This window comes from Lissotriton helveticus, chromosome 7 (assembly GCF_964261635.1).
Source record: "Lissotriton helveticus chromosome 7, aLisHel1.1, whole genome shotgun sequence".
Classification (NCBI taxonomy): domain Eukaryota; kingdom Metazoa; phylum Chordata; class Amphibia; order Caudata; family Salamandridae; genus Lissotriton; species Lissotriton helveticus.
Window position 1 is genome coordinate 724,234,299 of NC_136068.1, and position 24,664 is coordinate 724,258,962.

Sequence of the window (24,664 nt, forward strand, 5' to 3'; positions counted from 1 at the left end):
TGTCCGAGAAGGAGCTGTCCGAGAAGGAGAAGGCCGAGAAGGAGAAGGCCGAGAAGGAGAAGGCCGAGAAGGAGCTGGCCGAGAAGGAGAAGGCCGAGAAGGAGAAGGCCGAGAAGGAGAAGGCCGAGAAGGAGAAGGCCAAGAAGGAGAAGGCCGAGAAGGAGAAGGCCGAGAAGGAGAAGGCCGAGAAGGAGAGGTCCATGGAGACTTGCAAGTAGAGGTCAGAGAAGATGCCCATGTAGCGGCGCATGGAGCGGTGCAAGTGCCCACAATGGTTGTTCTTCCAGAAGTAGGGGCACAGGAGGAAATTGACTTTGGAGCCGGGGTATCATGTCAGGAAGACGAAGCCACTCCTCCTGATGATTCATTTTCTCCCAGCTCCCCAGCAAGGAAAAGATCAAGGAGGGTGTGTAGAAGTTCCTCTTCAAGCCCCGCTCCATCAGATGATGATCTGGATCTAGATTGGCAACCATCTCTGACGTCTGAGAGGGAGGCACACCATGAGCTGCGAAAGGTATCACATGTTAAAAGGAAGGGCCCCGGAAAGCTCATACTTATGGATCCGAACGTCCGACTTGATGAAGTGGTGCATTCTGATGTTGTTGAAGAGGATGACAGCAATGATCTATTCATCACACATGTCAGTCCAGCCACACCGGCCATGCAGCAGACAGACATTTACACCCTATCCCGACGTCATGCTGAGCGTGACCCTGGCGACATGCCACTGGTAGCACCACCAACGCAGTCAAGTAGTACCACAAGTTCAACAAAACCTACAGCTCCCATATTTTCTCCCCAGAGAGGGACTCCATGCAGCTCGACTCCCTCAAGTAAGGTTGCTGCAATAATTGCACAACCCAGTAGATGTCTGCAAGGCTCATCCACCACTGCTTCATCTGGCATTGGCAGCAGTATCACCTCGTGCGGCAAAACCAGAAGTTTCCAGTCCCCAGTTTGGAACTTTTTTAGTGTCCATGAAAAATATGATAACATAGCCGTTTGTTGCATTTGTAAGACTAGCGTTAGCCGTGGTAAGACTGGTACCAACTATGGAACCGGAGGCCAGATAGGTCATCTTGAAAGAAAGCACGCTGTCGAATGGTTTCCGCACCTAGCAAACGTCAAGGGAAAGCGATCCCAAAGGGCAAGTGGCCAAAATATACCCATAGTAGGTGTTTCATCTGAAGATGATGGGGAGGTAGAAGAAGCGTCAGACATGTGTCCGGTTGCACCCAGTACCCCTGGCAGCACCACACCCTCCGTAACACATAGCAGGCACACTGAGAGTCTGGGAGACACACCAATGCGGAAAATGTCAACACTGATCAGAAGTGGGTCGAAGAAGGCATCAGCATCATCCCGTAAATTTGTCCAGCGCACCATTTCAGCCATGTTCTCCTCAGATGCGCAATTTCAACGCAACCACCCAACTGTACGCCTCTATAACACTAAACTGGCAAAAATGCTAGCGGTGGACCTTCTCCCTTTTTCGTTTGTCGAAGGTGTGGGTTTCCTTGAACTCGTGGCAACATTGGCCCCTAAATGGAAGGTTCCTAGCCGGTACTATTTTGCCAGGGTTGCTGTTCCAGCACTACACAAAGAGGTGCTTGAGTTGGTGGGGGCAGCTTTGCAGAAGAGTGCTGTTCACACTATACACCTGACAACAGACATGTGGACCAGTTGCCAAGCCCTTGATTACATGTGCATCACTGCACACTGGGTCTCTTTTTCAGGGGTTATAAAACAGATAAATGCAGGTGGTGACTTGATCGAGATTTTTAAGGGTGCTCGTAAACATGCAACATTAGCCATGTTTGGCATGGAGAAAAGTCATACTGCAGTCAACATTTTGGCTGACTTTAACAAAAAGGTCTTGCAATGGCTGCGCCCAAGACATTGCAAGGTTGGTTATGTTTCTACAGATAATGGCAGTAATGTAGTTAAGGCCATGGCGGACGGTTTCTATTTCAGAGTGCCGTGTTTGGCGCACTGTATCAACCTTGTTGTGCAAAATTTTTTGAAAAAAGAACTTGCAGTCGACAAAACACTGACCATCTGCAGAAGAATATGCACACATTTCAACCATTCTTTTAAGGCCCGGAAGGAGCTGAGGCGCAAGCAAAATGAACGTAGAATGCCAGTGAAAGCACTTATCCAGGAGGTGGCAACACGTTGGAACTCAACCTTCTACATGCTTGAGCGTCTGCATGAGCTGTTTCCAGTAGTCAATGAGTATTTCTACAACCTGGGTGGTGATACGACAGAAATGATGCTAGCGGTGGAGCAATGGCAGCTAGTTAAAAGCCTGACAGACATGCTTCGGCCTTTTGAGGTCTTCACGCGTGACGTCAGCAGGGAGGACTGTTCTTTGAGCAAAGCTATCCCACTGTTGCTGAAGCTCGAGCACCAAGTCAAGGTGGTGTCTTCACAATTAGAGGACGTTGGAAAGAACGAAGCACATGAGTTGGCGCAGAGATTATTACAACGCCTAGTTAGCAATGAACGGCTTGTAAATATCAAGAAACAACAGCACTACATTTGTGCTACTATTCTGGATCCACGTTACAAAAAGCCATTGTTTGGCAAAGTAATAATTCCTTTTGAAACATCGGATGTTACAGAGTACAAAGGTTGGCTAGCTCAGTCAGCCATTCGTTTTGAAAGAGAGCGGAAGGAAACTGTAGGAGAAGACAGTACTACTAGTGAATCAGCAGGCCATCAGGCGTCCCAAAAAAGCCCGTCTGCATCTGTGCCTGTGGCAGAAGTGAGTGACTTTCCCTCTGAGCCGTTAACCACACCAGCAACCGTATCATCTACACCAGGCGCATACGATATGTCTGAAGCGAGTTGGCTAACTCAGCTAGGGTTTCCTGGTCCTAGAAAGGACACAGAAGTGCAAAGTACAGGAATCCGGGAGGACATTCTTTCAATGGTGCAGGCCTATCTGGATGACTCAACAGAGGTCAATATTACTGAGGACCCATTGGCGTATTGGCATGGGAAAAGAAAAATATGGCGAGAGCTCACCAACCTGGCTATCAATTACTTGTCTTGCCCACTCGCAAGCGTGTCCTCAGAACGTGTTTTTAGTTCTGCTGGTGGCATTGTGACTTGCAAAAGGTCCCGCCTCTTGCCCGCAAATGTGGAGCGGCTCACCTTGATAAAGATGAACCAGCACTTCATACCACCAGATTACAGAGTACGAGAATGCACGCAGGAAGAAGAGGACACCGCCCTACCTGAGGAAAGTTCTCCTCAGTTACCAGAAGTAACCCCGACTGATGATTTAGCAGAGTATGAGGACGAGTTCTGCTTCCCTGACAGCGAGTTCTGAAAATGACTCAATCATTCATTAATTGTAAATAGTCCTCCTTATTCACTTTTATTCCTGTGTGTCTGTCTTTCTTTAGCAAGTGCTTCATCACATTCCCAACAAAACTGTAATCAACCAATAAAACAACAAGCCCATCAACAGAACTGTCTTGATTTTGATGCCGCAGCATTCCTCAGGTTCACAACAGTTAGTTGACAAGAACTCAGTCCTGGTCGTCTATCCTGAGTCCTCCTCCTCCAGACTCACCCTATCCATTACCCATAATGCTGATGCCTGGATTCTGCACAATGAAGAAACTTACGTTGACGAGTCCCCTAACGCCTTAGGACACTGTGAATTCCAGGTGGAGCCAGCCCTCAAACACAAATTACAGGTAAGATAAGCGTTTGGATGGGAGGTAGTATAATGGAGTGTTCGGAGAGGCGAGAGAGTGACAGTGGTACTGGTAGTAAAGTCCTAGGGCTCTTGAATTAACAAACTCTGTGACAGGCATTTACTTTGGAAAACATTTGGCCTATTGCACGTGAACGTTTAGGCGTTATCATTGCTCGCTTGCCTGTCTTGGGGGTGCTGTCTGTGGGGCTTCTAGGTTTTTGTGGTGTGTGAGCACCGCTGCCACATTTCTAATGTTGATTGCTTTTGTTTTGCAGAAAATCCACGCCGGGAAACTCCAGTTGTGGCCCTGCTGCAGAACGCTTTAGGACTCTGTGAATTCCAGGTGGAGCCAGCCCTCAAACACAAATTACAGGTAAGATAAGCGTTTGGATGGGAGGTAGTATAATGGAGTATTCGGAGAGGCGAGAGAGTGACAGTGGTACTAGCAGCAAAGTCCTAGGGCTCAAGAATTATCAAACTCTGTGACAGGCATTTACTTAGGAAAACATTTGGCCTATTGCACGTGAACCAACACGATGACAGTGTTCAGTTAAATGAAATTACTGCAAAACCACCACCCACCCAGCTCAAAAGTAGTAAAAAAAACAGGTATGCTCAGATAAAGTTTGAAAAAGTATATTTATATCCCTAACAAAATAATCTCCCGCAAGACCCTCCCTAACCCCAACAAATAAATAGTCCTCAAAAGTCCCCAAAAAACCCAACTCCCAATTCCCACCCCCCAAAAGTCTCAAACAAAGGGGCAAGGGACACTCTAGGGATGCAAGCTGTTAAGTTTGGCCTCCAGGGCATCATGCTTTTGGGCCAGGGCATCATACTTTTCTTGGAGGATGGCTTGATCTAGGCGGAGGCCCTCCACCACATTCTGATATTTGTGCCATTTCTGGACCTCCGCCTCTAGGTCGGACACTCTGCGGAGTGCACGGCGCAAGCGACCTTTAACAGTGCTGCGAGGTGCAGCTTTTGCTGCTCGGCGGTGGCGTCTTCCGGCACGGCTCCGGTTCGCTGGAGCACTGTGCTTACCGGCAGAACGTGGGGTAACAGAGGAGGATGTAGATGATGTTAAGTTTGATGCACTGGAGTGCGTGTCATCCCCCTCGAGTTCCACCAGTCGCCGATATTCGGCAACAGTTGCTTCCAGCCTCCGTTGCCGGGCCAGTACAGCCAGCATACTCCTCGTTGGTTTGGAGGTTTTAGTATTGCCAACTATATGAAGAAAGAAAGACATAATCTGTAACCAATGCTCTTTAAGAATATGATTAACACAAAATGATTCAGCAGGAAGTTGTGTCACAGTACAACTAGCAACTAGCCAGGGCAGTACAAAACTATTCAGGCCAGTATCATGGGCGTCCGCAGGGAGGGGCGCTTGAATCACCATTTCCCTTCCCACAACTCACTTGTATCCTTGGTTTGGTGCTCTTTCATATGAAAGAGATCTGGCAGAAGTGAGTGATTTTTCCTCTGAGCCGTTAACCACACCAGCAACCGTATCATCTGCACCAGGCCCAGGCGATATGTCTGTTTCCCTCCCTCTCTCTCTCTCTCTCTCTCTCTCTGTCTCCCTCTTTCTGTCTCCCTTTGTCTCCCTCTACCTCGCTGTCTCTCTCTCTCTGTCTCCCTCCCTCACCCTCCCTCTGGCTCCCTCCCTCTCTCTCTCTCCTTCTGTCTTCCTCTCTCTCTGTCTCTGCCTCTATCTGTCTGTCGGTCCCAGCCTGCTGTAATTACCATATTGTAATTTGTCACTGGGCCACCACTGAATACACATCATATCCTATCTAAGAGTCAGATAGTACCTCCATGATCCAGCTTACCTGTACTCGCCACCGCCACCGTCTCCTTCCTCACAGTCTGTACTTCTTGCTCTTGGTCCGACTCCTCTAGCGCCGCCTCCTCCCCAGATTGACCCTCGGACTCCGAGTCAATGATGACCACCACATCCGAGCTGGCCCCGCCACCAGATGTTCCACCTACAAGTAGATTTAAGAATGTTAGATTACACCACTCCACTAGTATTTGGTCTATGAATGAAAAAATGTGAAAACAACAGAAAAATTCATTGACTGTCTACTCTAGTCTAAAGTAAAAATGTCCCTCCTTCCAGGGAAAGCTGTTGTCTTGCTTCATTTATTTGTCACAATTGGTGAATGCTTGCTTAATTTTAACACACACTATTTTTCTCTGAACAGACAGAAACTGGACTTCTAAGGACAAGAGGAACATCAACTTGAAACCAGGTGAAAGTTCGGCTCGACCACAAGAAATGTGTACCAATCCAGTACTCATCAACTCAGCACCAAGCACTTTTCCATTTCCAACTAACTTTATTTTAATATATGTGTTTACTTAAACTTTTAATAAAGCTTTTAAACTTGAATTGACTCTGTAGTTTTTAGTCCTCCAGAGAGTCCAGACTAGAGTGACTGAGCGAAAAGTTTTGCAATTTTTGCAAGGAGGAATCTGTGCTGCTGACACTACCAGGTTTATTTATACAGTGTGCCAAACACGCAACTCTGAAATATTATTACTCTGGTCTTTGGTGTCCATAGTTCGGTTTGTGGAGAATTGTCCCTGCAACAGTAGGATTATTGATTTTGCTCCTATCTAAACACTATTTCGAAACAATTAAATTAGGAATGCTTGGACAACAATAGGTCCTCTATATTTAAATGAAAACTTACTGGGGCCAGCAAAGGAGCACTCGCCGCCCTGGCCTGCATCCTCCTCCTTTGGAGCCACTGCTGCATCAGATTTTTCGGTCCGCTTGCCCCTGGGCGGACCTGACGTACAACATGAAAGAAATAACAGAAAACATTGATGATTGCTGCTTGCCGATGTCCTTGTCAACCAAATCAAACATTTAGAAAGAACAAGAACCTACTATTTCATCCAAAAAGAGGACTACAAAGGAAGGACTGCACCTGAGCCTCTACTCTAGGGGCAGATTTACAAGCCCCTTGCAGCTCTTTTGCTCCATTCTTGCGTCAATTTTGTGACGCAGCGCCACAACAAGAGAGGCGCCATGGTGTGGCGTATATTAACAACGTGACGCATATGGGAGATGCATCCCATTCTAAAACCCTGCGCCATTAGGGAGCATTCCATCGCAAGGGAGGGCGTTCCTGCGCAGGAACGCATGCTAAAAGTGGTTATGGGGAATATATAAAATTTCAATCAGTCATTTAGGACAATGATGCGTCACTGAAACCCTGCGCCTGCATGAAGCAGACTAACGGCTTGACGCAGCATTGCTGGAGCTGCGCCATCGTTGCAACGCAACTCCATCAATGAGCCGCCTTTACGGCACCGATGCGTAACGCTTCGGTGACGTTTTGGGACCATGGTGTGCCGCATTGTAAATACGGCGCACCATGGGTGGTGCTGGCGTGCCGCACACTTTGCAGGGATGCGCAGGTAATTGCTAATCTGACACTTAGGGGCATACTTACAAGTTCTGAGCTGGACACCTCCAGATGTGCACCAGAACAAATGCGTAACGCAAAACTAACCTTGCGTCACGGCAGATGCGCCGCTATTACAATGCGGCAAACCCTGGCGCAAGGGTAGGCAGATGCGTGACGCATCTCGTGACGAAATAGGGGCGCATCTCTAGAGTCGCGTCGCGGGCGCGATGCAACTATAGCAGTGCTCAGGGCTGCCCAATAATACTCAACAACATACCACATCAGTCCTTACGCCTGCTTCAAGCAAGCAGGCATAAAGAATTGACATAGCAGCGTCGCGGAAGTGCCTGCGTTAAATCTTGTAGATTTCACGCAGGCACTTTTGCGAGGCACACATCTGCCTGACCGGCACCCCCCACCCCCCACACCCCCCCTGCGTGGGAACGCACCCATTGTGGCGCAGGCCCAGGCCTTCACGTGGCGCATCTCCTTAGATGCATCACGTTGTACATGACTCGCAGGGATGCGCCACGTTTACGTCGCAGTGCGTCAGGTAAGGCAGTGTAAACGTGGAACAAGGGGCTTGTAAATCTGCCCCTTTGTGTCTAGCATTACGCAGTTCTGTAAAATACACTCATACATTACTCAGCCCAATTAAATGAACACAAAATAGAAAACAAATAAGCAGTGGCACCGGCACAGAGAAGGAGAACAGTGCACCTGAAATGCACAGAAGATTTTGAAATAGTAATTTACCTCTCCTATCAATGTAATCACCAGCAGCATTATTGCTCTTTGTAAAAAAGTTAAAGCAAACATTTGCAATATAACACAGCCACATAGAGCAGGAGAAAAAACAGAGTAGTGAGTAATGAAAAAATTGCTACTACTACTCACCAAGCCCGGGGACCTCCACTCCCAGCACGTCTAGCAGGTCACGCTCTCGGTCCAGGATGTCGGTCCAGCGGTGGGTCACCTGATTATAGGTGCGCTGGACCCCCGTGATCTTAAAAAGGGCCCGGCACACCTGCCCCCACCGCTTCCGTCGCTCCTGGCTGTTGGTGTAACCAGCAGCGATCCTGCCGCCTGCCGCGATGGTCCTGGGGAGACGGCGCTGCACATAAAAAACAAGTGCGCCCACCTCCTCAGGGCTGAAGATCTCCCGGGGCACCACCATTTCCGCCCTCAAGCGACCACACGGGAGCCGGGCACGGGCTGCGGTGCCCGTCTTGGGCAGCTTGACAGCTGTCTTGACCATGTTCTGGGCAGGTGTTAGCAGTAAAGAAGAGAAAAAATGAAAAAGAATAAGAGTAGGGAAGAAGGAAATAAAAGTTTAAAAAAGTAGTTCAAAAGTAAACAAAAGTAGCCTAAAACACAAAAATATAGATGTAGAAAAATAGAGGGATAGAAAATAAGTTAAATAGATCAACAAAATATTAAAACAAGCAAAGGATGGCAGAGATATACAGAGGATAGAAACACCATACCCAGACACATAGGAATGAATGAAAAACAAGATGGCGGCCCGATCACGTGCGCGTAAGTAAGTTCGCACGCGATTTCTCTCGCGAACTCGTGCGAACTTGTATTCGCAAGGCGCGAGTCGCGCGAGATTACACTTAGCGGGCGGAAACGGAAATACGTCACGCAAACAAAATGGCGGCGCCCATACTCAACCTTGAGGTAACTCGCACGAGTTTGCGGCCTCCACGGGCCAGTTCGCACTACGACGCGCCCCGCGAATAGGGCGAAATTACCGAAAAACGAGTTTTGCAAAAGCAAAACGAACGAGCAGGTGCAAAAGTTCGAGCTCATCATTTGTAACCATTTACCTGTAGTGCTTCCTGAAGGGGCCCTCCAGAATCCGGTTGCCTACTTGCAACTATTGTGTGACCCTGCTCTGATAGTCACAGAATAGTTACAAGTATGCCATTGCATCCTGTTAAAAAAAATTATTTACATTGCATTTGCAACAAAAAGGAAAGGGAGCAGACAAGCAGGTGCCAGCCTTCATTAATGTCAGTTGGGGCAGGGCAGGTGTTGTTGTTTGCAAAACTTAAAGCACTTAGCAGGTGTTTGTTCACTCAGTGGTCAATCAGAGGGTGTTGTGATGACACTGAGGGTGGCATGGGTGTGCCAGCCAGAGGGTGGCATGGGTGAACCAGAATGCCAGTGTTGACAGAGGATGGCAGTGCTTTGCTTTGCCCCAATAATGTACACTGGTGAACTAGAGGGTGATGTGATGACACAGAGGGTGACATGGGTGAGCCAGAGGGTGGCATGGGTGACCAAAGAGAGTGCCAGTGGTGACAGAGGGTGGCAGTGATGAAGAAATCTTAGCAAACAGGCTGGGCACGTAGAAACAACAAGTTCGCAAAACTGGCGACCCGACAAGTAAGTTTGCAATTTGCGAAATTGTACAAAACCCTCGCAAACTTGCAGAAACCCGTGCGAACACACACACCCCCAAAAAATACGCAAATCCGCGAGAATTCGCGGATTTCGCGTATTTTCGCAATCCGCGAATACGCAAATACGCAAATTCGCGGATTGCGAATCCGCAAAATCCGCCCATGCTTACTCCCTACCCCGTACCCCTCTTGAGTCTTGACTTTGGATCACCTCCTATTCCTCTCTCTTTTCTAGTGGAACCCTAAAGGCATACATGGCCAATTCCCGGTGGAGCTGCACCGACAGCTATAGGGGAGATTGACTCTGGCACACCGCCATGGCTGTCACCTACCCAGCCAGACTTCTGAAATTTGTCTTGTTTCTTCCCCGTCGCTGCTTTTGCTCTTTAATTGTTTTCCCGTTTGAGACCTAGCTGTTTGGCTGATGCCCGGTGGAGCTACCTGATAGCTAAAGAGGAGATGGACTGTCGACTTCCCCCTTGGTCGTCACCTACCCAGCTGGACTTTGGGCAGACGCTTCTTCGTCTTTCCATTCTATCTAACTCCTACCCCTTAACCCCACCCCCTCACACTTCTAAACTCCATTTATTTCGTCCTCAACACTCTTGAAATGTTTTCCTAGTAACTGATGTAACGTGTAACTGAAGTCATTTGATAATTTCTGTAGTACCTTATGTAAAGCACTCTGATACCTCTGGGTCTAGCCAGCGCTATATACAACTTTTAAAATAAAATAAAATAATAAATAAATACTGCATAATCTCAACATTTATCTGAATATATATCTGCACTCTATTTAGAATAATATAGCTAATTATTACAGAATCTTGTACTCATTTGAATGGTATTCCGTATATGTATCTATAGCCATGCATTTAAACGTATACTGAGATGCTTGTCATGTTAACTTGACCAAAGGCCTTAGAATTAGAATTTTATCTTTAACCTTTAATGTGTACATTTGCTTTGGTTGCAATATTTTTCTTTCGTCTGCATGTACAGTCTTATGATCTCATGGATAGAGAAAGGCACATTGTATATGAGAGATAGTGAAGCTTGTGAGGAATACTTTTGGCAAGGATGAGAGGTGCTAAGGAACATAGGAAAACTACTGTCTGTGCTGAATTGGGAGATGGGAGGAATCCAAGGACGTTCTGATGTGTGGACAAAATAAAAGGAGTTTCAAGTGTAGTTGCCAAGTTTTACTGTGTGAAGGTGGAAAGTAATAAGACACGTGAAATAGGATCCTCAAATGTTCTTTTGTGGGTTTAATTGGTGATACCACTTCGGTTTCAGTCAGATTCCCTTTAGACTCAAAGGGGTGGCTTTATGCTATACCATACGACTGATTTTGAAGAACATCTACAGAAGTCGCTGTATTGCTGAGACCTTCTTGCTTTACAAGACTTCAAATAGGGTGTCCTCCATTACAGAGACCTATCATTTGCTCAGTTTAGGTAACTTAGATTTACGCATGCCTATGCAAGAGGAACACAAATCAAATTCTGATCATCAGCTCCTGTTTCTCAATTTCTACATTGCCAATACTGACTTTCTTGTATGCTTCCTGTTGCTGAGACTTAACTTTGTCAGATGATTTGGTCTACCAGTAATAATTCTGTATTTTTACAATGTAGTTTTGAGATTAGTGTACGTCAGCTTGGCTTTAAATTTGTAATAATGCCCTACTTAATCTAATTTACCGACTTTGGGTCCTCACTGCTTGACCAAATGGGTTACACTATAAATTGAACTTGTGAATGATGTTAACTCCCTTTTATTTGTTTGGCTCCTAAAAAAGTAAGCTGCAGGGAAAATTGGACGGGGGGCTCAGTGCTTCAGAAAACTCAAATTAAACTGTAGTTTATCCATACTTTCAATACATTTATTATTCCATATAGTTGTAGAAAGCAAATAAACATAAGTTATGAGATTAGGCAATAAAATAGGTTTCAGTTATTTACAGACATGTGTAAAAATGGGGAAGAAACACATATGGGTTTTCTAAAGAATGATAAATATTCTTGGAAATGAAAAGGAGATAAGAAATCACATTCTAGGTCTAGCAATGCAGTACAAAATGTTGGGGAATGTAGAAGCCAATGCACCGGTTGCTTTTACAAAAATGCTGTGTGATATTTATAGAAATCTTGGAAGTTGAGTTCACCTTTATTGTGAGTATGTTTTAGCTTTAACCCTGATATACAAGCTTTCTTATTATTCCAGAGAAAAAAACGAGTGTGGAAAAGATTGTTTTGAATTACTTAGAAAGAATAATTAATGGGATATTAGAAATAGCATATAAAACAATGGAGACCAAACTCATTTTGTTAGGGTCTAAAGAAACCCAGCATGAGAGGTATAAAGGATGCCAAAGCTTATCAAGAGTAGTTAGCTGATGAATGCATAGTTCAAAATTTAGAGAGATAGAATTGATTATGGAGGGAGGAAACCAAAGAACCAAATATTTAATTTTGATTGGGTTCCATGTGAAGCCAGTTGGAATTAAATCTTCTTTGAAAGTATATTTATTGATCAAAAGTTTTTTACATTCATCTGAATTTAATGTGTATCCAGAAACGTGTGAATACGAGTCAACTTCACTGAGAAAAGCTGATGTTGATGTTTGGGGTCGTGCGTGAAAATGGAGGCTATCGTAGGCATACGCAGCCAGATTCATGTGTTGTTTATTATAACAGAAACCATGAATGCTCATATTTTGTCATAATTTAGATCTAAAGGGATCTACAGCTAGATTAAAGAGAAAACGTGAAAGAGGACATTCGTGGAGAACTCCTCTATGGAGAGTAAAATAAGAGGAGGTAAAGCCTTTTAAAGAGATGGCAGCTTTTGGAGCGATGTTTTAAAGTGAAATAAAATGAATGCTTTTGGGGTCAAAACCAAACAAGCGCAAAGTTTGAAATATTAAATACCAATTGACATGATCAAAAGCTTTTTCAGCATCTAGGATGAAAGCTGCCAAAGACTATTTGTTAGATTTGGAAGGAAAATAAAAAAATTGCATTGTATTATCTGAAATATAGCCGCCATGAACAAAACCAGATTGTTTGTTACCAAATATATTTGGAAGGAAAGAATCCAATCGTAATCCTAGAACTTTAAAAGATATATAATATTCTATATTGATCAAGAAGATTGGTTGGTAGTTTTGACAAAGTTGTGGGTCTTTGCCATCTTTTGGTATGAGACAAACAAAGGCTTCAACAATTGTGCCATCAGAATTACCAATATGTGAAAGATTTAATAGTTTGGGTAATAGTAAATGTGAAAAATTAAGATACATTTATTCTAAAAAAAATCGATCAGGATTGGGTGCATTATCTCTTTTGAGTGAATGGACTGCTGTAAAAAGTTCTGCTTTAGAGAAATCTAAATTTGTGTCAAAAGATTTTTCAATCAACCAATCAATCAACACACTTGTAAAGCGCGCTACATACCCGTGAGGGTCTCAAGGCGCTGTGGGGGGGTGCTGCTACTGATCAAAAAGCCAGGTCTTGAGTAGTCTTCTGAAGGCCAGTATGTCTTGGGTCTGCCGTAGGTTGGTGGGGAGGGTGTTCCAGGTCTTGGCGGCGAAGTGGGAGAAGGATCTGCCTCCGGCTGTCGTTCTTTGAATGCGGGGGACAGTGGCAAGGGCAAAGTCGGCAGAGCGGAGCTTGCGGGTGGGGGTGTAGAAATTGAGTCGTCCTTTGAGGTACGCTGGGCCGGTATTGTGGAGGGCTTTGTGTGCGTGGATGAGGAGCTTGAAGGTTATCCTCTTGTTGATGGGGAGCCAGTGTAGGTCTCTCAGGTGGGGAGTGATGTAGCTGCGGCGGGGGATATCGAGGATCAGATGTGCCGAGATGTTATGGATGCGTTGCAGCTGTCTCAGGAGCTTGGCCGATGCTCCAGCATAGAGTGCGTTACCATAGTCCAGCCTGCTGGTGACGAGGGCCTGGGTGACTGTTCTTCTTGTTTCAGTGGGGATCCACTTGAAGATCCTACGTAGCATTTGGAGGGTGTTGAAGCAGGAGGAGGACACGGCGTTGATCTGCTTTGTCATGGTGCGGGTGGAGTCGAGAAGGACCCCTAGGTTGCGTGCATGGTCTGTGGGTGTCGGGGCAGTTCACAGTGTGGTCGGCCACCAGGAGTCATCCCAGTCCGAATGGGTGGGCCCAAGGATGAGGACCTCCATCTTGTCTGAGTTCAGCTTCAGTCATCTATTCCTCATCCAGTCGGCGACGGCTTTCATTCCTTCGTAGAGGTTGGTTTTGGCTGTGTGAGGGTCTTTAGTGAGGGAGATGATCAGCTGGGTGTCGTCGGTGTAGGAGATGATTTTGAGGTCATGTTGGCGGGAGACGTGGGCGAGGGATGCCATGTAGATGTTGAACAGTGACGGGCTGAGGGACGAGCCCTGGAGTACGCCGCAGATGATCTCGGTGGCATTGGAGTGGAAGGGGGAGGTGGACGCTCTGAGTTCTGCCGGAGAGGAAGGATGTGGTCCAGTCCAGGGCCTTCCTTTGGATTCCGGTGTCCTGTAGGCGGGTGCGTAGACCATGTCGAAGGCGGCTGAGAGGTCCAGGAGGATGAGGGCTGCTGTTTCTCCGTTGTCTAGCAGGGTCCTGATGTCATCTGTGGCAGTTTCGGTGCTGTGGTTGCTGCGGAAACCGGACTGGGATGGGTGCAGGATGTTGTTGTCTTTGAGGTAGCGAGTCAGCTGTTTGTTGACAATTTTCTCGGTGACCTTAGCCGGGAATGGTAGCAGGGAGATGGGCCGTAAGTTCTTGAGGTCCTTGGGGTCTGTCTTTGGTTTCTTGAGTAAGGCGTTGATCTTGGCGTGTTTACAGCTTTCCGGGAATGTTGCTGTCTCGAAGGAGATGTTGATGGCTTTGCTGAGATGGGGTGTGATGGATGCGCTGACTTTGTTGAAAATGTGGTGGGGGCATGGTTCTAGTGGTGAGCTGGAGTGGAGGGTCTTCATGGTCTCGCTGGTGTCCTTGTCGTTGACGCTTGTCCAGGAGAGCAGGTGGTTTCTGTGTACGGTGGTGGTGGGGGCACTGGTCGTCGGGGCAGACGTGGCGTTGAAGCTGTCGTGGATGTCGGTGATCTTGCTATCGCAGAAGGTATCCAGTGAGTCGCATAGGTCTTGCGAAGGCGGGATGTCATTGGCGTTGGAGCTGGGGTTGGAGAGTTCCTTCACGATGTTGAAGAGCTCCTTGCTATTTTGTGCGTTGTGGTCTAAGCGGTCCTTGGTGGCTCTGATGAGTTGGTGGTGTCTACGGGTGGCATTCTTGTGGACTGCGTAGCTATCCAGTGATCGTTCGCGGAGCCAGTTCTTCTCCAGTTTTCGGGATGTTCTTTTGGAGACCTGGAGGTCATCGGTGAACCAGGTGGTTTTCTTGCCGGTGTGGCGGTTGGAGTGTGTCTTGAGCAGGGCGAAGGTGTTGACGCAGTCGTCAATCCATTGTCTGAGGTTGCGGGCGGCAGTGTCGGGGTCGGTGAGGTGGGCGGGTGGGCTCTTGGCCAGGGTGGTGGTGAGCTGGTCATCGGTGACTTTGCTCCAGCATCGTCGAGGCAGCAGTTGGGTGTGGTGGTGCGTGGTGGGCGTCCTGAAGATGAAGTGGACGCAGTGGTGGTCGGTCCAGTGGGGTTCTGTGGTGCGGTTGAAGGACACCTGTGGGCTTGCAGTGAAGATGGGGTCAAGCGTGTGATCGGCAGTGTGGGTGGGTGTTGTCATGAGCTTTCTGAGTCCGAGGTTGGCGAGGTTGTCGAGCATGGTGGTGGAGTTGGTGTCATTGTTGTTCTCGAGATGGAAGTTCAGGTCTCCTAGCAGGATGTAGTCCGTGGAGGCGAGGGCGTGCGTGCTGACGAAGTCGGCGATGGAGGCGCTGAACTGTGGTGGGGGTCCAGGGGGTCTGTAGATGAGGGTTCCTCTGAGGGTGGTGTTGAGATCGGTGTGGATCTGGAAGTGCATGTGCTCGGCGGTGTTGAGGGTGTTGTCGGTGTTGATCCATACTCTGAGGGTGTTCCTGTGGACGATAGCGATTCCTCCTCCTGTTCCGTTGGTGCGGTCCCTGCGCACGATCTGGTGTCCTTCCGGGATGGCAATGGCAATGTTGGGTGTGGAGGCAGGGTTCAGCCATGTCTCTGTCAGGAAGGTGACGTCAGGGGAGGTAGAGTCGAGGAGGTCCCAGAGCTCCACGGGGTGTTTGAGGGCAGAGCGGAGGAGGATGCATCTGAAGTAGTTGGATTCCTTGGTGGGTGGTTTATCCGGCCGGATGCTAGTGAAGTTGCAGTTCTGGCAGGTGAAGGGTCCCTGGGTGCGTTTTGGGGTTGCCCAGTAGCAGGTGTGTTCTCGACCGGGGTTGAGTGCCTGGAGGGTGCTGGCATCGTAGTGCAGTCGGGCGACGTGGCGTCTCCGGGGTCCAGGGGTTCCGGCGCTGGGCGTGGTTCAGGCATGGACAGGCGAAGTTGGGCTTGTCCTTGGCGTGCCTCTGGCGCGCCAGCGGCGCGACCGCGCAGCGGTTGGCATTTGAAGGGGGGGGGCTCAGCTAGGAGGCGGGAAGCCAGGCGGGAGAATGGGCGCAGAGAGAGGGGAGGGGCTGGGAGAGCAGAGGCGGGAAGTGAGGTGTGTGGGCGGCCAGGGGGGCAGAGACCAGAGGGGGACAATGGGGTCAGGCAGAGAAAAGGCAGAAATACGCAAAAATGGGCAAACAAAACAGTCAGCAGAAATACATTGCAAACCCGAGCAATGACGGCAGAGGCTCACAGCAACTTTAAACCTACGAGGCAGGGACCAGGGGTAGCGATGGCTCGCAGGAGCTGTCAGGGGAGTTCAGGCCTGTGACCGAGGTCACGGTCTCACAAGCGCTCCCCGCAGCGGTCTGTACTTGTAGGGGAGGGGGGTGGTGCTCAGCTGGGGGACGGCGGGAAGCCAGGCGGGAGAGGGGAGGGGCAGGGAGAGGGGAGGGGCAGGGAGAGCAGAGGCAGGAAGCGAGGGGTGTAGGCGGCGAGGGGGCCAGAGACCATAGGGGGACAATGGGGTCAGGCAGAGAAAATGCAGAAATAAGCAAAAACGGTCACACAAAACAGTCAGCAGAAATACAGTGCAAACCCGAGCAAGAACGGCAGAGGCTCACAGCAACCTCGAACCTACGAGGCAGGGGCCAGGGGCAGCGGGGGCTCGCAGGAGCTGTCAGGGGAGTGCAGGCCTGTGACCGAGGTCTGTATATCTGAAGAATAGTTGGGAGTCTGATGATTCATGGGAAATATATCTGGCTGGTACAATGTATCATAAAATGAACACATTCATTCAAGATATCCAAGTCTTTTCATACTAGTTACAAATCTTGTATGAGTATAGATTCTATATTAGTTTTATTCTTTCTTATTTTGAGAAAATTTGCCAGAAGATTTCCAGTTCTTTTCTGGCCTCCGTAGTGTCTAGTGTTAGATTTGAGGAGATAAGCTGAAGGATATTTGGTTGACAAAAGCAATATTATCTGATAAGTCATGTTGGAAAAATTCAAGAAAAAAAGGAAGTGAATGAGGATATAAAGGAAGTATCTAAGAGTAAAGAATTATTGAAGATCCAATGGAATGGAAATAGGTGCATGGTCAGAGATTAAAATCTGCCCTATTTAAGTTGAATATAATTTCTGAGATAAATTGAGTTAAAGAAAAATATGAGATATCCTTTATTGTGTGTGAAGTAAGGAGAGAAGTAAGTGTATTCTCCCAAAGTTGGGCTCCAAAGTCTCCGTCTCCGTGCATCAATTAATGCTATTTGCTTAATTGTGTGGACAAATGATTTTTGAGGTTTATTGGGGATGTATTGAGAGTTAGAGTTTCTGTATAGAGAAGGGTCCATACTTTGATTACTGTGTCCTGTAACAATAAGATTATCATCTGCACATTTCTGGATATTGCATGATATATTTGACCAAATCAAGCTTTGTTGGACCATATATGTTGAAAATAGAAAACTGTACATTATCAAGAAGGAAATGAGTAAACAACCATCTATCGTTTGGGTTGGAGTCTTGGAGAATACATTGTGCATTCAAAGTTTTACTACATAAGGTTAAAACACCATTTTGTTTCTCATCTCCTGGAGAAAAAAAGATTTTCACCACCCAACCCTTCTTTTCATGATTTAATTCAGTTTCAGTAAGATGAGATTCCTGCAAAATAGCAACATCCTCCTTAAGGTTAGACACAAAAGATAAGACACATTGTCTCATAAAAGGGTAACCCAAACCCCTAACATTTCAAGATACTATTTTAAAGACCTAGAAAGGTAAGAGAAGATATATCTTCAGACTTAACTTTGAAGATGAAACATAAGTAAAATTGAAAATATAGAAATAACAATAGTAGGAATTATGATGGGGAGGAAGGAGTAAAAAGATTTGTAAACAAATTAAAGAAGGTAAGGAAGAAGAAGAGCAATGAACATATGAGAACAATAGTTAAAACAATAGAGATAAGAAACATGAGGATGAACAAAAGAAGGAGGGAGAACCTACCTAGGTATGCATCAAAATGATGAGGGAGTTGTGACCATATAGAAAGGATACCATTTATAGACTCCAGGGGAGAGGACCTGGGTATACTGTGATACATAGGACAGAGGTGACAAAACCAAGAACAGATGACATTACCTTTAAATAAAATATGCATATATAAAGAAAGATAGCAGTGAAAAAGAAAGAAAAATCAGGAACATTGAAGAACAATTACATTGGCTTGATAAAATAGAATTGTTAAAGTTCTATTATATGATAAATCAAAGAGAACAAAATGAAAAAAATATGTTAATGTTCATTAATGCTGAACAATTTCATGGCATCCTATTTGCAGTTCTTAACCAACAATTTCAATTTCTTTGGATCCTTGTAAGACATTGTTTTATTTTTGTAAGTGACTATGAAGAGGCAAGGATGTATTCATCTAAATTTCACGTTAAGAGGACGCAGCTCTGGCCTCATGCTTAACAAGGCTTTATGTCTATTTGCAGTTTCTTTAGCATAGTCATGTGATAAATATAAATTGTGTCCTGACCAGGTGATTTTCATCTTGAGTGTGACAGCAGTCAGGACTTTAAGTAAGTCAGTGTATTCTAAGAACTAAAGAATGCTGCCTCTTGGTTTAGATGATGAGGTTGCAAAGTTTTGTTGATGTCCTAGTCTGTGTGCTCTCTGAATGTTGAGTATAGGTAAACCTGCACAGCCTATTGCTTTAGGTAGGGAGGACCTGAAAAAGACCAACTGATCAAAGCCCTCCATATCTCTAAGTGATCCATATATACAAAGGCTATGTCTCCTATTTCAATTCTCAAGATTTTCTATTTGCTTTTGAAGAGTGAGAATCTGCATTTGGAAGTGTTCAAACTTTAGTGGGGTTTCCACAAATGTGGATACACATTTTTCTACAGTGGTGATATGCTCTTCCATTCTGTACCATTTGTCATCAAGAGTCTGTAGTCTTATATTAGTTACCTCAGTGTAAGGAAGCAAACCCCAAATTTGCTCCAGTAAAAGTTCCATACAGATTGGAGATGGGGTTCTGGGTAGAGACAGAGGGTCTTGCATTATTTTTTTACCTTGATTTTTTATAACAATTAGATGAGAGGCGGGAGAGCCCATCTGTTCTGCAACAAGAGGTGTGGTAATTCCTTGCTGTGACAAAGAAAAGCTCACAGCCTCCATTGGTAGAATTTGTGTCTCCAGGAGCAACACCATTAATTTCGATTTTGGAATGAGAAAGGAGAGACTTCGAGGAGAGAATATTCCTTTTGACTCTACCCATATGATGATTATAAATGAGCTCAAGAAGTAATCCATGATGGGACAATAAACAGGAGGAAAGAAACTCAACACAAATAATCAAAACAGGTCCAAAGTGTTAAAATATATGCTATTACAAAAAAGGATCATGCATCTTACCAAATATAATCCTCAAAGGTTGCCCTGATCCGTGTTTAAGGGGACAATATGAAGAAAAGTGACGACAAAGCCTCAGTAACAACATTACATATGGAAGACTTAAAGTCCAGCGCACAACCAGTGTTAAGTAGAGAATGGTAATCCTAAAAAATCATGTGATGGAGAGCATGCCTCAATTTAATAATTAAGGTGAGGTAAATAACCACTTTCTGCATTCATTAGGGCACCAGCAGTAAGCACAAAATAGTGGCTGCTCTCAGGTAATGAAGTGCAATACGGTTAAGGAACATGGAAAACATAGTTTAAACGGTTATTCAAATTGCACATGTGGTTCTGTTTAAGCTCACCATCTTTGTGCATGTATTTGGAGATAACAGCAGAAGGATAAGCCGCAGCACATTGAAAGCTTACCCCAGTACCGCAGAGCCTCACACAGAAGCAACCATCTTTGCCAGGCATCAAGTCAAGCCGCCCTGAGACTATAGTTTACGCGGAAAGACCAAACAGGCTAATTAAAGTGAAGGATTGCTCTTTTATGTAAGCAAGATTTGTTGCCTTGAGTATAGTAAAGTCAATAAAATGGTTCACTATTGTTGATGATTAAGCAAGCAGTTGAAATAATTACATAAACAGAGATCACATTTCTGCAATGTTAGACCTGGCATCTTTGGCATGGTTTCCCCCTATCTTTTTGCCTCTACCTCCTGTATTTGTGATGCTGTGCTGGATTTCGTTGTTGCTGGTTTTGATGCTTTGGGCACTTTGCCCCTGCTATTCAGTGTCAAAGTGCAAGTGCTCCCTATGTAAATTGTTATTGCGATTGGTTATCCATGATTGGCATATTTGTGTCACCAAGAAGACCCTAGAAAAGTGCACTGAGTGTGCCAGGGCTGGTGATAACAAATGCTACTAGGGGGCCTGCAGCACTGATTGTGCCACCCACATGAGTAGCCCTAAAATGGTGTCCCAGGCCTGCCACCGCAGTGCCTGTGTGCAGTCTGTGAACTGCCATGTCCTCCTGGCCAGTGTCTCCACTGACTAGGCCTAACCCTTCACTTTCTGTACACATTGGCCACCCCTATGGAAGGCCCAAGGTACCCCCTTGGGCAGGGTGCAGTGTGTGTGAAAGGTAGATCATGTACTTGTACAGGTGACATGCTCTGGTAGTGAATTACAGCCATTTTCGTTTTTCACTATTGTAAGGCTATTCTCAGCTATTCTACTTTACACTCTCGCATTGCGGGTGGTCTCTGATTGAAGAGCGGCCACTCGTGGATTTTAACCTCCCTTTGTGTCATTTGATTTTATTTAGCTGACATTACTTATTTCCTTGGTCTTACCTTGTCCCCATTGCTTGCACGTTAAAAGATTTAAACCCACCGCTGTTGGGCGGACCTTTTTCCTTGCTTCATTTCCCGGTGTGGATTCATCGGTGGCGGACATCCTGGGGCGGTCGGGGCTCACAGCGCGTTCTAGTCGTCAAAAGGACGCTAGAAGCCTTTAAAGGAGGGAAAATTAGGCGTCCTGGTAATCTCAGCTATTCTACTTTACACTCTCGCATTGCGGGTGGTCTCTGATTGAAGAACGGCCACTCGTGGATTTTAACCTCCCTTTGTGTCATTTGATTTTATTTAGCTGACATTACTTATTTCCTTGGTCTTACCTTGTCCCCATTGCTTGCACGTTAAAAGATTTAAACCCACCGCTGTTGGGCGGACCTTTTTCCTTGCTTCATTTCCCGGTGTGGATTCATCGGTGGCGGACATCTTGGGGCGGTCGGGGCTCACAGCGCGTTCTAGTCGTCAAAAGGACGCTAGAAGCCTTTAAATGGAGGTCACGCTGACGCGCAGCGGACACGCGCAGCGGGAACGCCGGAATAACGCCGGAGTTACGCCAGAGTTCAGCCCGTCTGCGCCCGTCCGCGCTGAGGACGGGCTGGACTCTGGACCAACGTCTCTTCGATCTAAGGTACCTCACTACTATTCTGTATCAGAGCTATTAGCCCTTAACCCTGATATTCTACCTTGTACCCATAAATTCTCTCCTGATGGTATTTTGCATTCCTCTTGTTGGCATACGTGTGATTCTGCTGTTCTACCCCCTATGCTCCCTATATTAGCACATAGGAGCAGCTCCAGCTCCTCTGAGAGTCTAATAATAAAGAAGGGATTTTTGATCAATGCTAGGTCCATCATTAAGAACAATATTGCCTTCCATGAGTTTGTGACAGATAGGAAACCGGAGTGGATGTTCGTTACTGAAACTTGGGCTTCAGTGTCTTCTGGCCACGATCTTTTAATGGCTATCCCTGAGGGGTATAGCCTGTTTCGACATGATAGACCTAGACGAAGAGGAGGTGGACTGGCCATTCTTTGCAGTACTTCTTTGCAATGTACGATTAAACCTCTGTCTTCAGTCTCGGATTCTTTTGAGGCCTTACATTTCTCGATATTATGTGCCCCTTCGGTCTCCTTCTCTGGAATCCTTTTATATAGACCCCCTGGTTCCAGAGCCTCGTTTACTGAGGATCTTCTTAGAATCCTTGAACCTTATTTCGGTAACCCTCGCCTGGCCATTCTTGGGGATTTTAATTTCCATTTGGATAATTTGGGGGACCATGACTCCACCAGGTTGGTGGATGCGCTTGCAGCCTGTGACTGTATCCAACTTGTAAAAACTCCTACACATAGGGCGGGCCACATTTTGGACGGAGTCTTTACCAATGATGATAGACTATCTGTAGACTCTCCGGTGTCCCTAGTGTGGTCTGATCATCTTGCCATCCCTCTTCGGTTGGCCTACTCTCTGGAAGGAAGGTCTGATCCTTGCACCTTCACTAGAGGCCCAAAGAGGAGCTTTAAAAACATCACGAATGATGCTTTTGCACCATTTATAAATAATGACAGCTATTCTGCCTCAGGGGATGTGGATGGAGGAGCCGAACTATTCTTTGATTCGATCGCCAGGGCGGTGGACGAACTAGCTCCTTTATCCTACAGATACTCTGCGCGCCGTAAACCCACTGCTCCTTGGTATACGGAATCTCTCAGACTTCTGCGACAGGGATGCAGAAGACAAGAGAGGAAATGGAGGAAAAATTGGGATCCACAGGATAGGGAACTCCATAAGAAATTGCTAGTTGACTATAAGTCTTCTGTCATCAGAGAAATACAGCAATACTTTACCAATCTCACTACTTCCCTTACCTCCTCTAGTGAGATATTTAAGATCGTGGACTCACTTTGTACCCTTCAGGTGCCGGATCCAGTAGTGGGCTCACAGGAGCTCTGCGACGACATATCAGAGTTCTTCTATAAGAAGATTGATGATATCTATCTGGCTCTGGAAACGCAAAGAAATAATATGGATGATTCCTCTTTCCAAATCTTGAAGAGCTTGGAAGCCTGGTCTAGTGACCATGCTAACACCCTAACGGACTTTCCGCCCCTTACTTTGGATGAACTTGACACTCTTCTTGATAGGATTAAATCTTCATCCCCTCTGGATCCGTGCCCTCTGAAAATCCTGAAGGATTGCAGAGCCACTTTGTTGCCACCTTTGCTAGAGGTGAAGAATGGATCTATCACCCAAGGCATCTTCCCTTTATTGTGGAAGAGGGCGATAGTGAAGCCATTACTCAAGAAGCCCACGCTGGACCCGGAACAGTTGAACAATTTCAGACCTATTTCACTGTTACCCGCTCCCGCAAAAATACTTGAGTCCCACCTTAACCGACATCTCTCTACTTTTCTTGACTCATCTGGGTATCTTGATGGATCCCAACATGGCTTTCGCAAAGTCCATAGTACGGAGTCTGCGTTGACCATGGTGGTAAATAACATCCGTATGAAGGTAGATGCCGGACACACTACGGTGTTGGTCCTTCTGGACCTTACCGCAGCATTTGATACCCTGTCTCCTTCCATCTTAATATCTCGGTTGAGGGAGGCAGGGATCTCTGGTGCGGCTCTTAACCTTCTGTACATTTTTTTTTACAACATAGAGAGCAGAGAGTCAAGCTCGGCGAATTTCTATCCCCTGTTAAATCCCTGCAATGTGGGGTGCCCCAAGGGTCGGCCCTCAGTCCGACCCTATTTAACATTTATGTTGCACCCCTTGCGAGGTTAGTAAAATCTCAGGGGATGGAAGTGGTGTCATACGCCGATGACACTCAAATCATGGTGTCACTAGCCCACTCAGTCTCTACATCCGCCGCCAACTTCAGAATCTGTATGCAGACAGTATCTGACTGGATGCTTCAGAACTCTTTGAAGTTGAACGGCGACAAAACTGAGATCCTGGTCTTTGGCAAGGACCAGGATATCTTGTCTACTGAGTGGTGGCCGTCTGCGCTGGGAACCTGTCCTTCTCCTTCCCAGTCAGCCAGAAATCTCGGCGTAATTTTTGACACCTCGCTGTCTATGACCCTACAGGTTAATCGCACGGTCGCAACCTGCTGGGGAGTTATAAAAATACTCAGGAGAATTCTTCACTATCTTTCTCTCCCAGCGCGGAAGCAGATAGTAGTGGCATTGGTGGGCTCCAGGTTGGACTACTGCAATGCACTCTATGCAGATGCCAACAAGGGGCTCACCCAGCGGCTACAAATTGTACAAAATGCTGCGGCCCGTTTTGTTCTAGCACTTCCCAATACTTCCTCCGCCACTATGGCCAGAAAGACTCTTCATTGGCTCCCTATTCAATTTAGGATCTCTTTTAAAATTCTTTGCCTAGTTTATAGAGCTCTGTCAGAAAGATCTACGCATCCTCTAAGCGCCTTGCTTACTCCCTACCAGCCAGGGAGAGCGCTTAGATCTGCTGAGCTGAACCTGTTGGTTGTCCCTCGAGCCAAAAGAGCACGATGGGGAGATAGGGCATTCTCCATTGTTGCACCAAAGCTGTGGAACTCTCTCCCCCAAGACATTAAGACAGAGTCCTCTCTCTCCTCTTTTAAAAGGGCGCTCAAAACCTGGTGTTTCGTCAAAGCTTACCCGCAATAGTTGTATAGTTGCATAGTGGTATTTTGAACAGCTGGTACCGTTTGGTTATGCGCCTTGACGCCCATTGGGCTTAGTTGCGCCATAGAAATTGCTTTTAATAATAATAATAAGGCTATCTTGCCCCATAGGCTATCATGGGGAATGCTGGTTACAGTGGCTACCAGCATGTTAT

The 24,664-nt window shown here is 46.4% G+C and overlaps 1 protein-coding gene across 1 annotated transcript; it reads right to left on the reverse strand.

The window, feature by feature from the left end:
- Positions 1-4,487: 4,487 nt before the first annotated feature.
- Positions 4,488-21,258, reverse strand: LOC144769245 (uncharacterized). Its single transcript, XM_078653302.1, has 3 exons — positions 21,156-21,258; positions 5,548-5,703; positions 4,488-4,939 (listed from the first exon to the last, which is right to left on the reverse strand). The coding sequence occupies exons 1-3, from the start codon at positions 21,256-21,258 to the stop codon at positions 4,488-4,490; spliced, it is 711 nt and encodes a 236-aa protein (XP_078509428.1).
- Between the last annotated feature and the right edge of the window lie 3,406 nt (positions 21,259-24,664).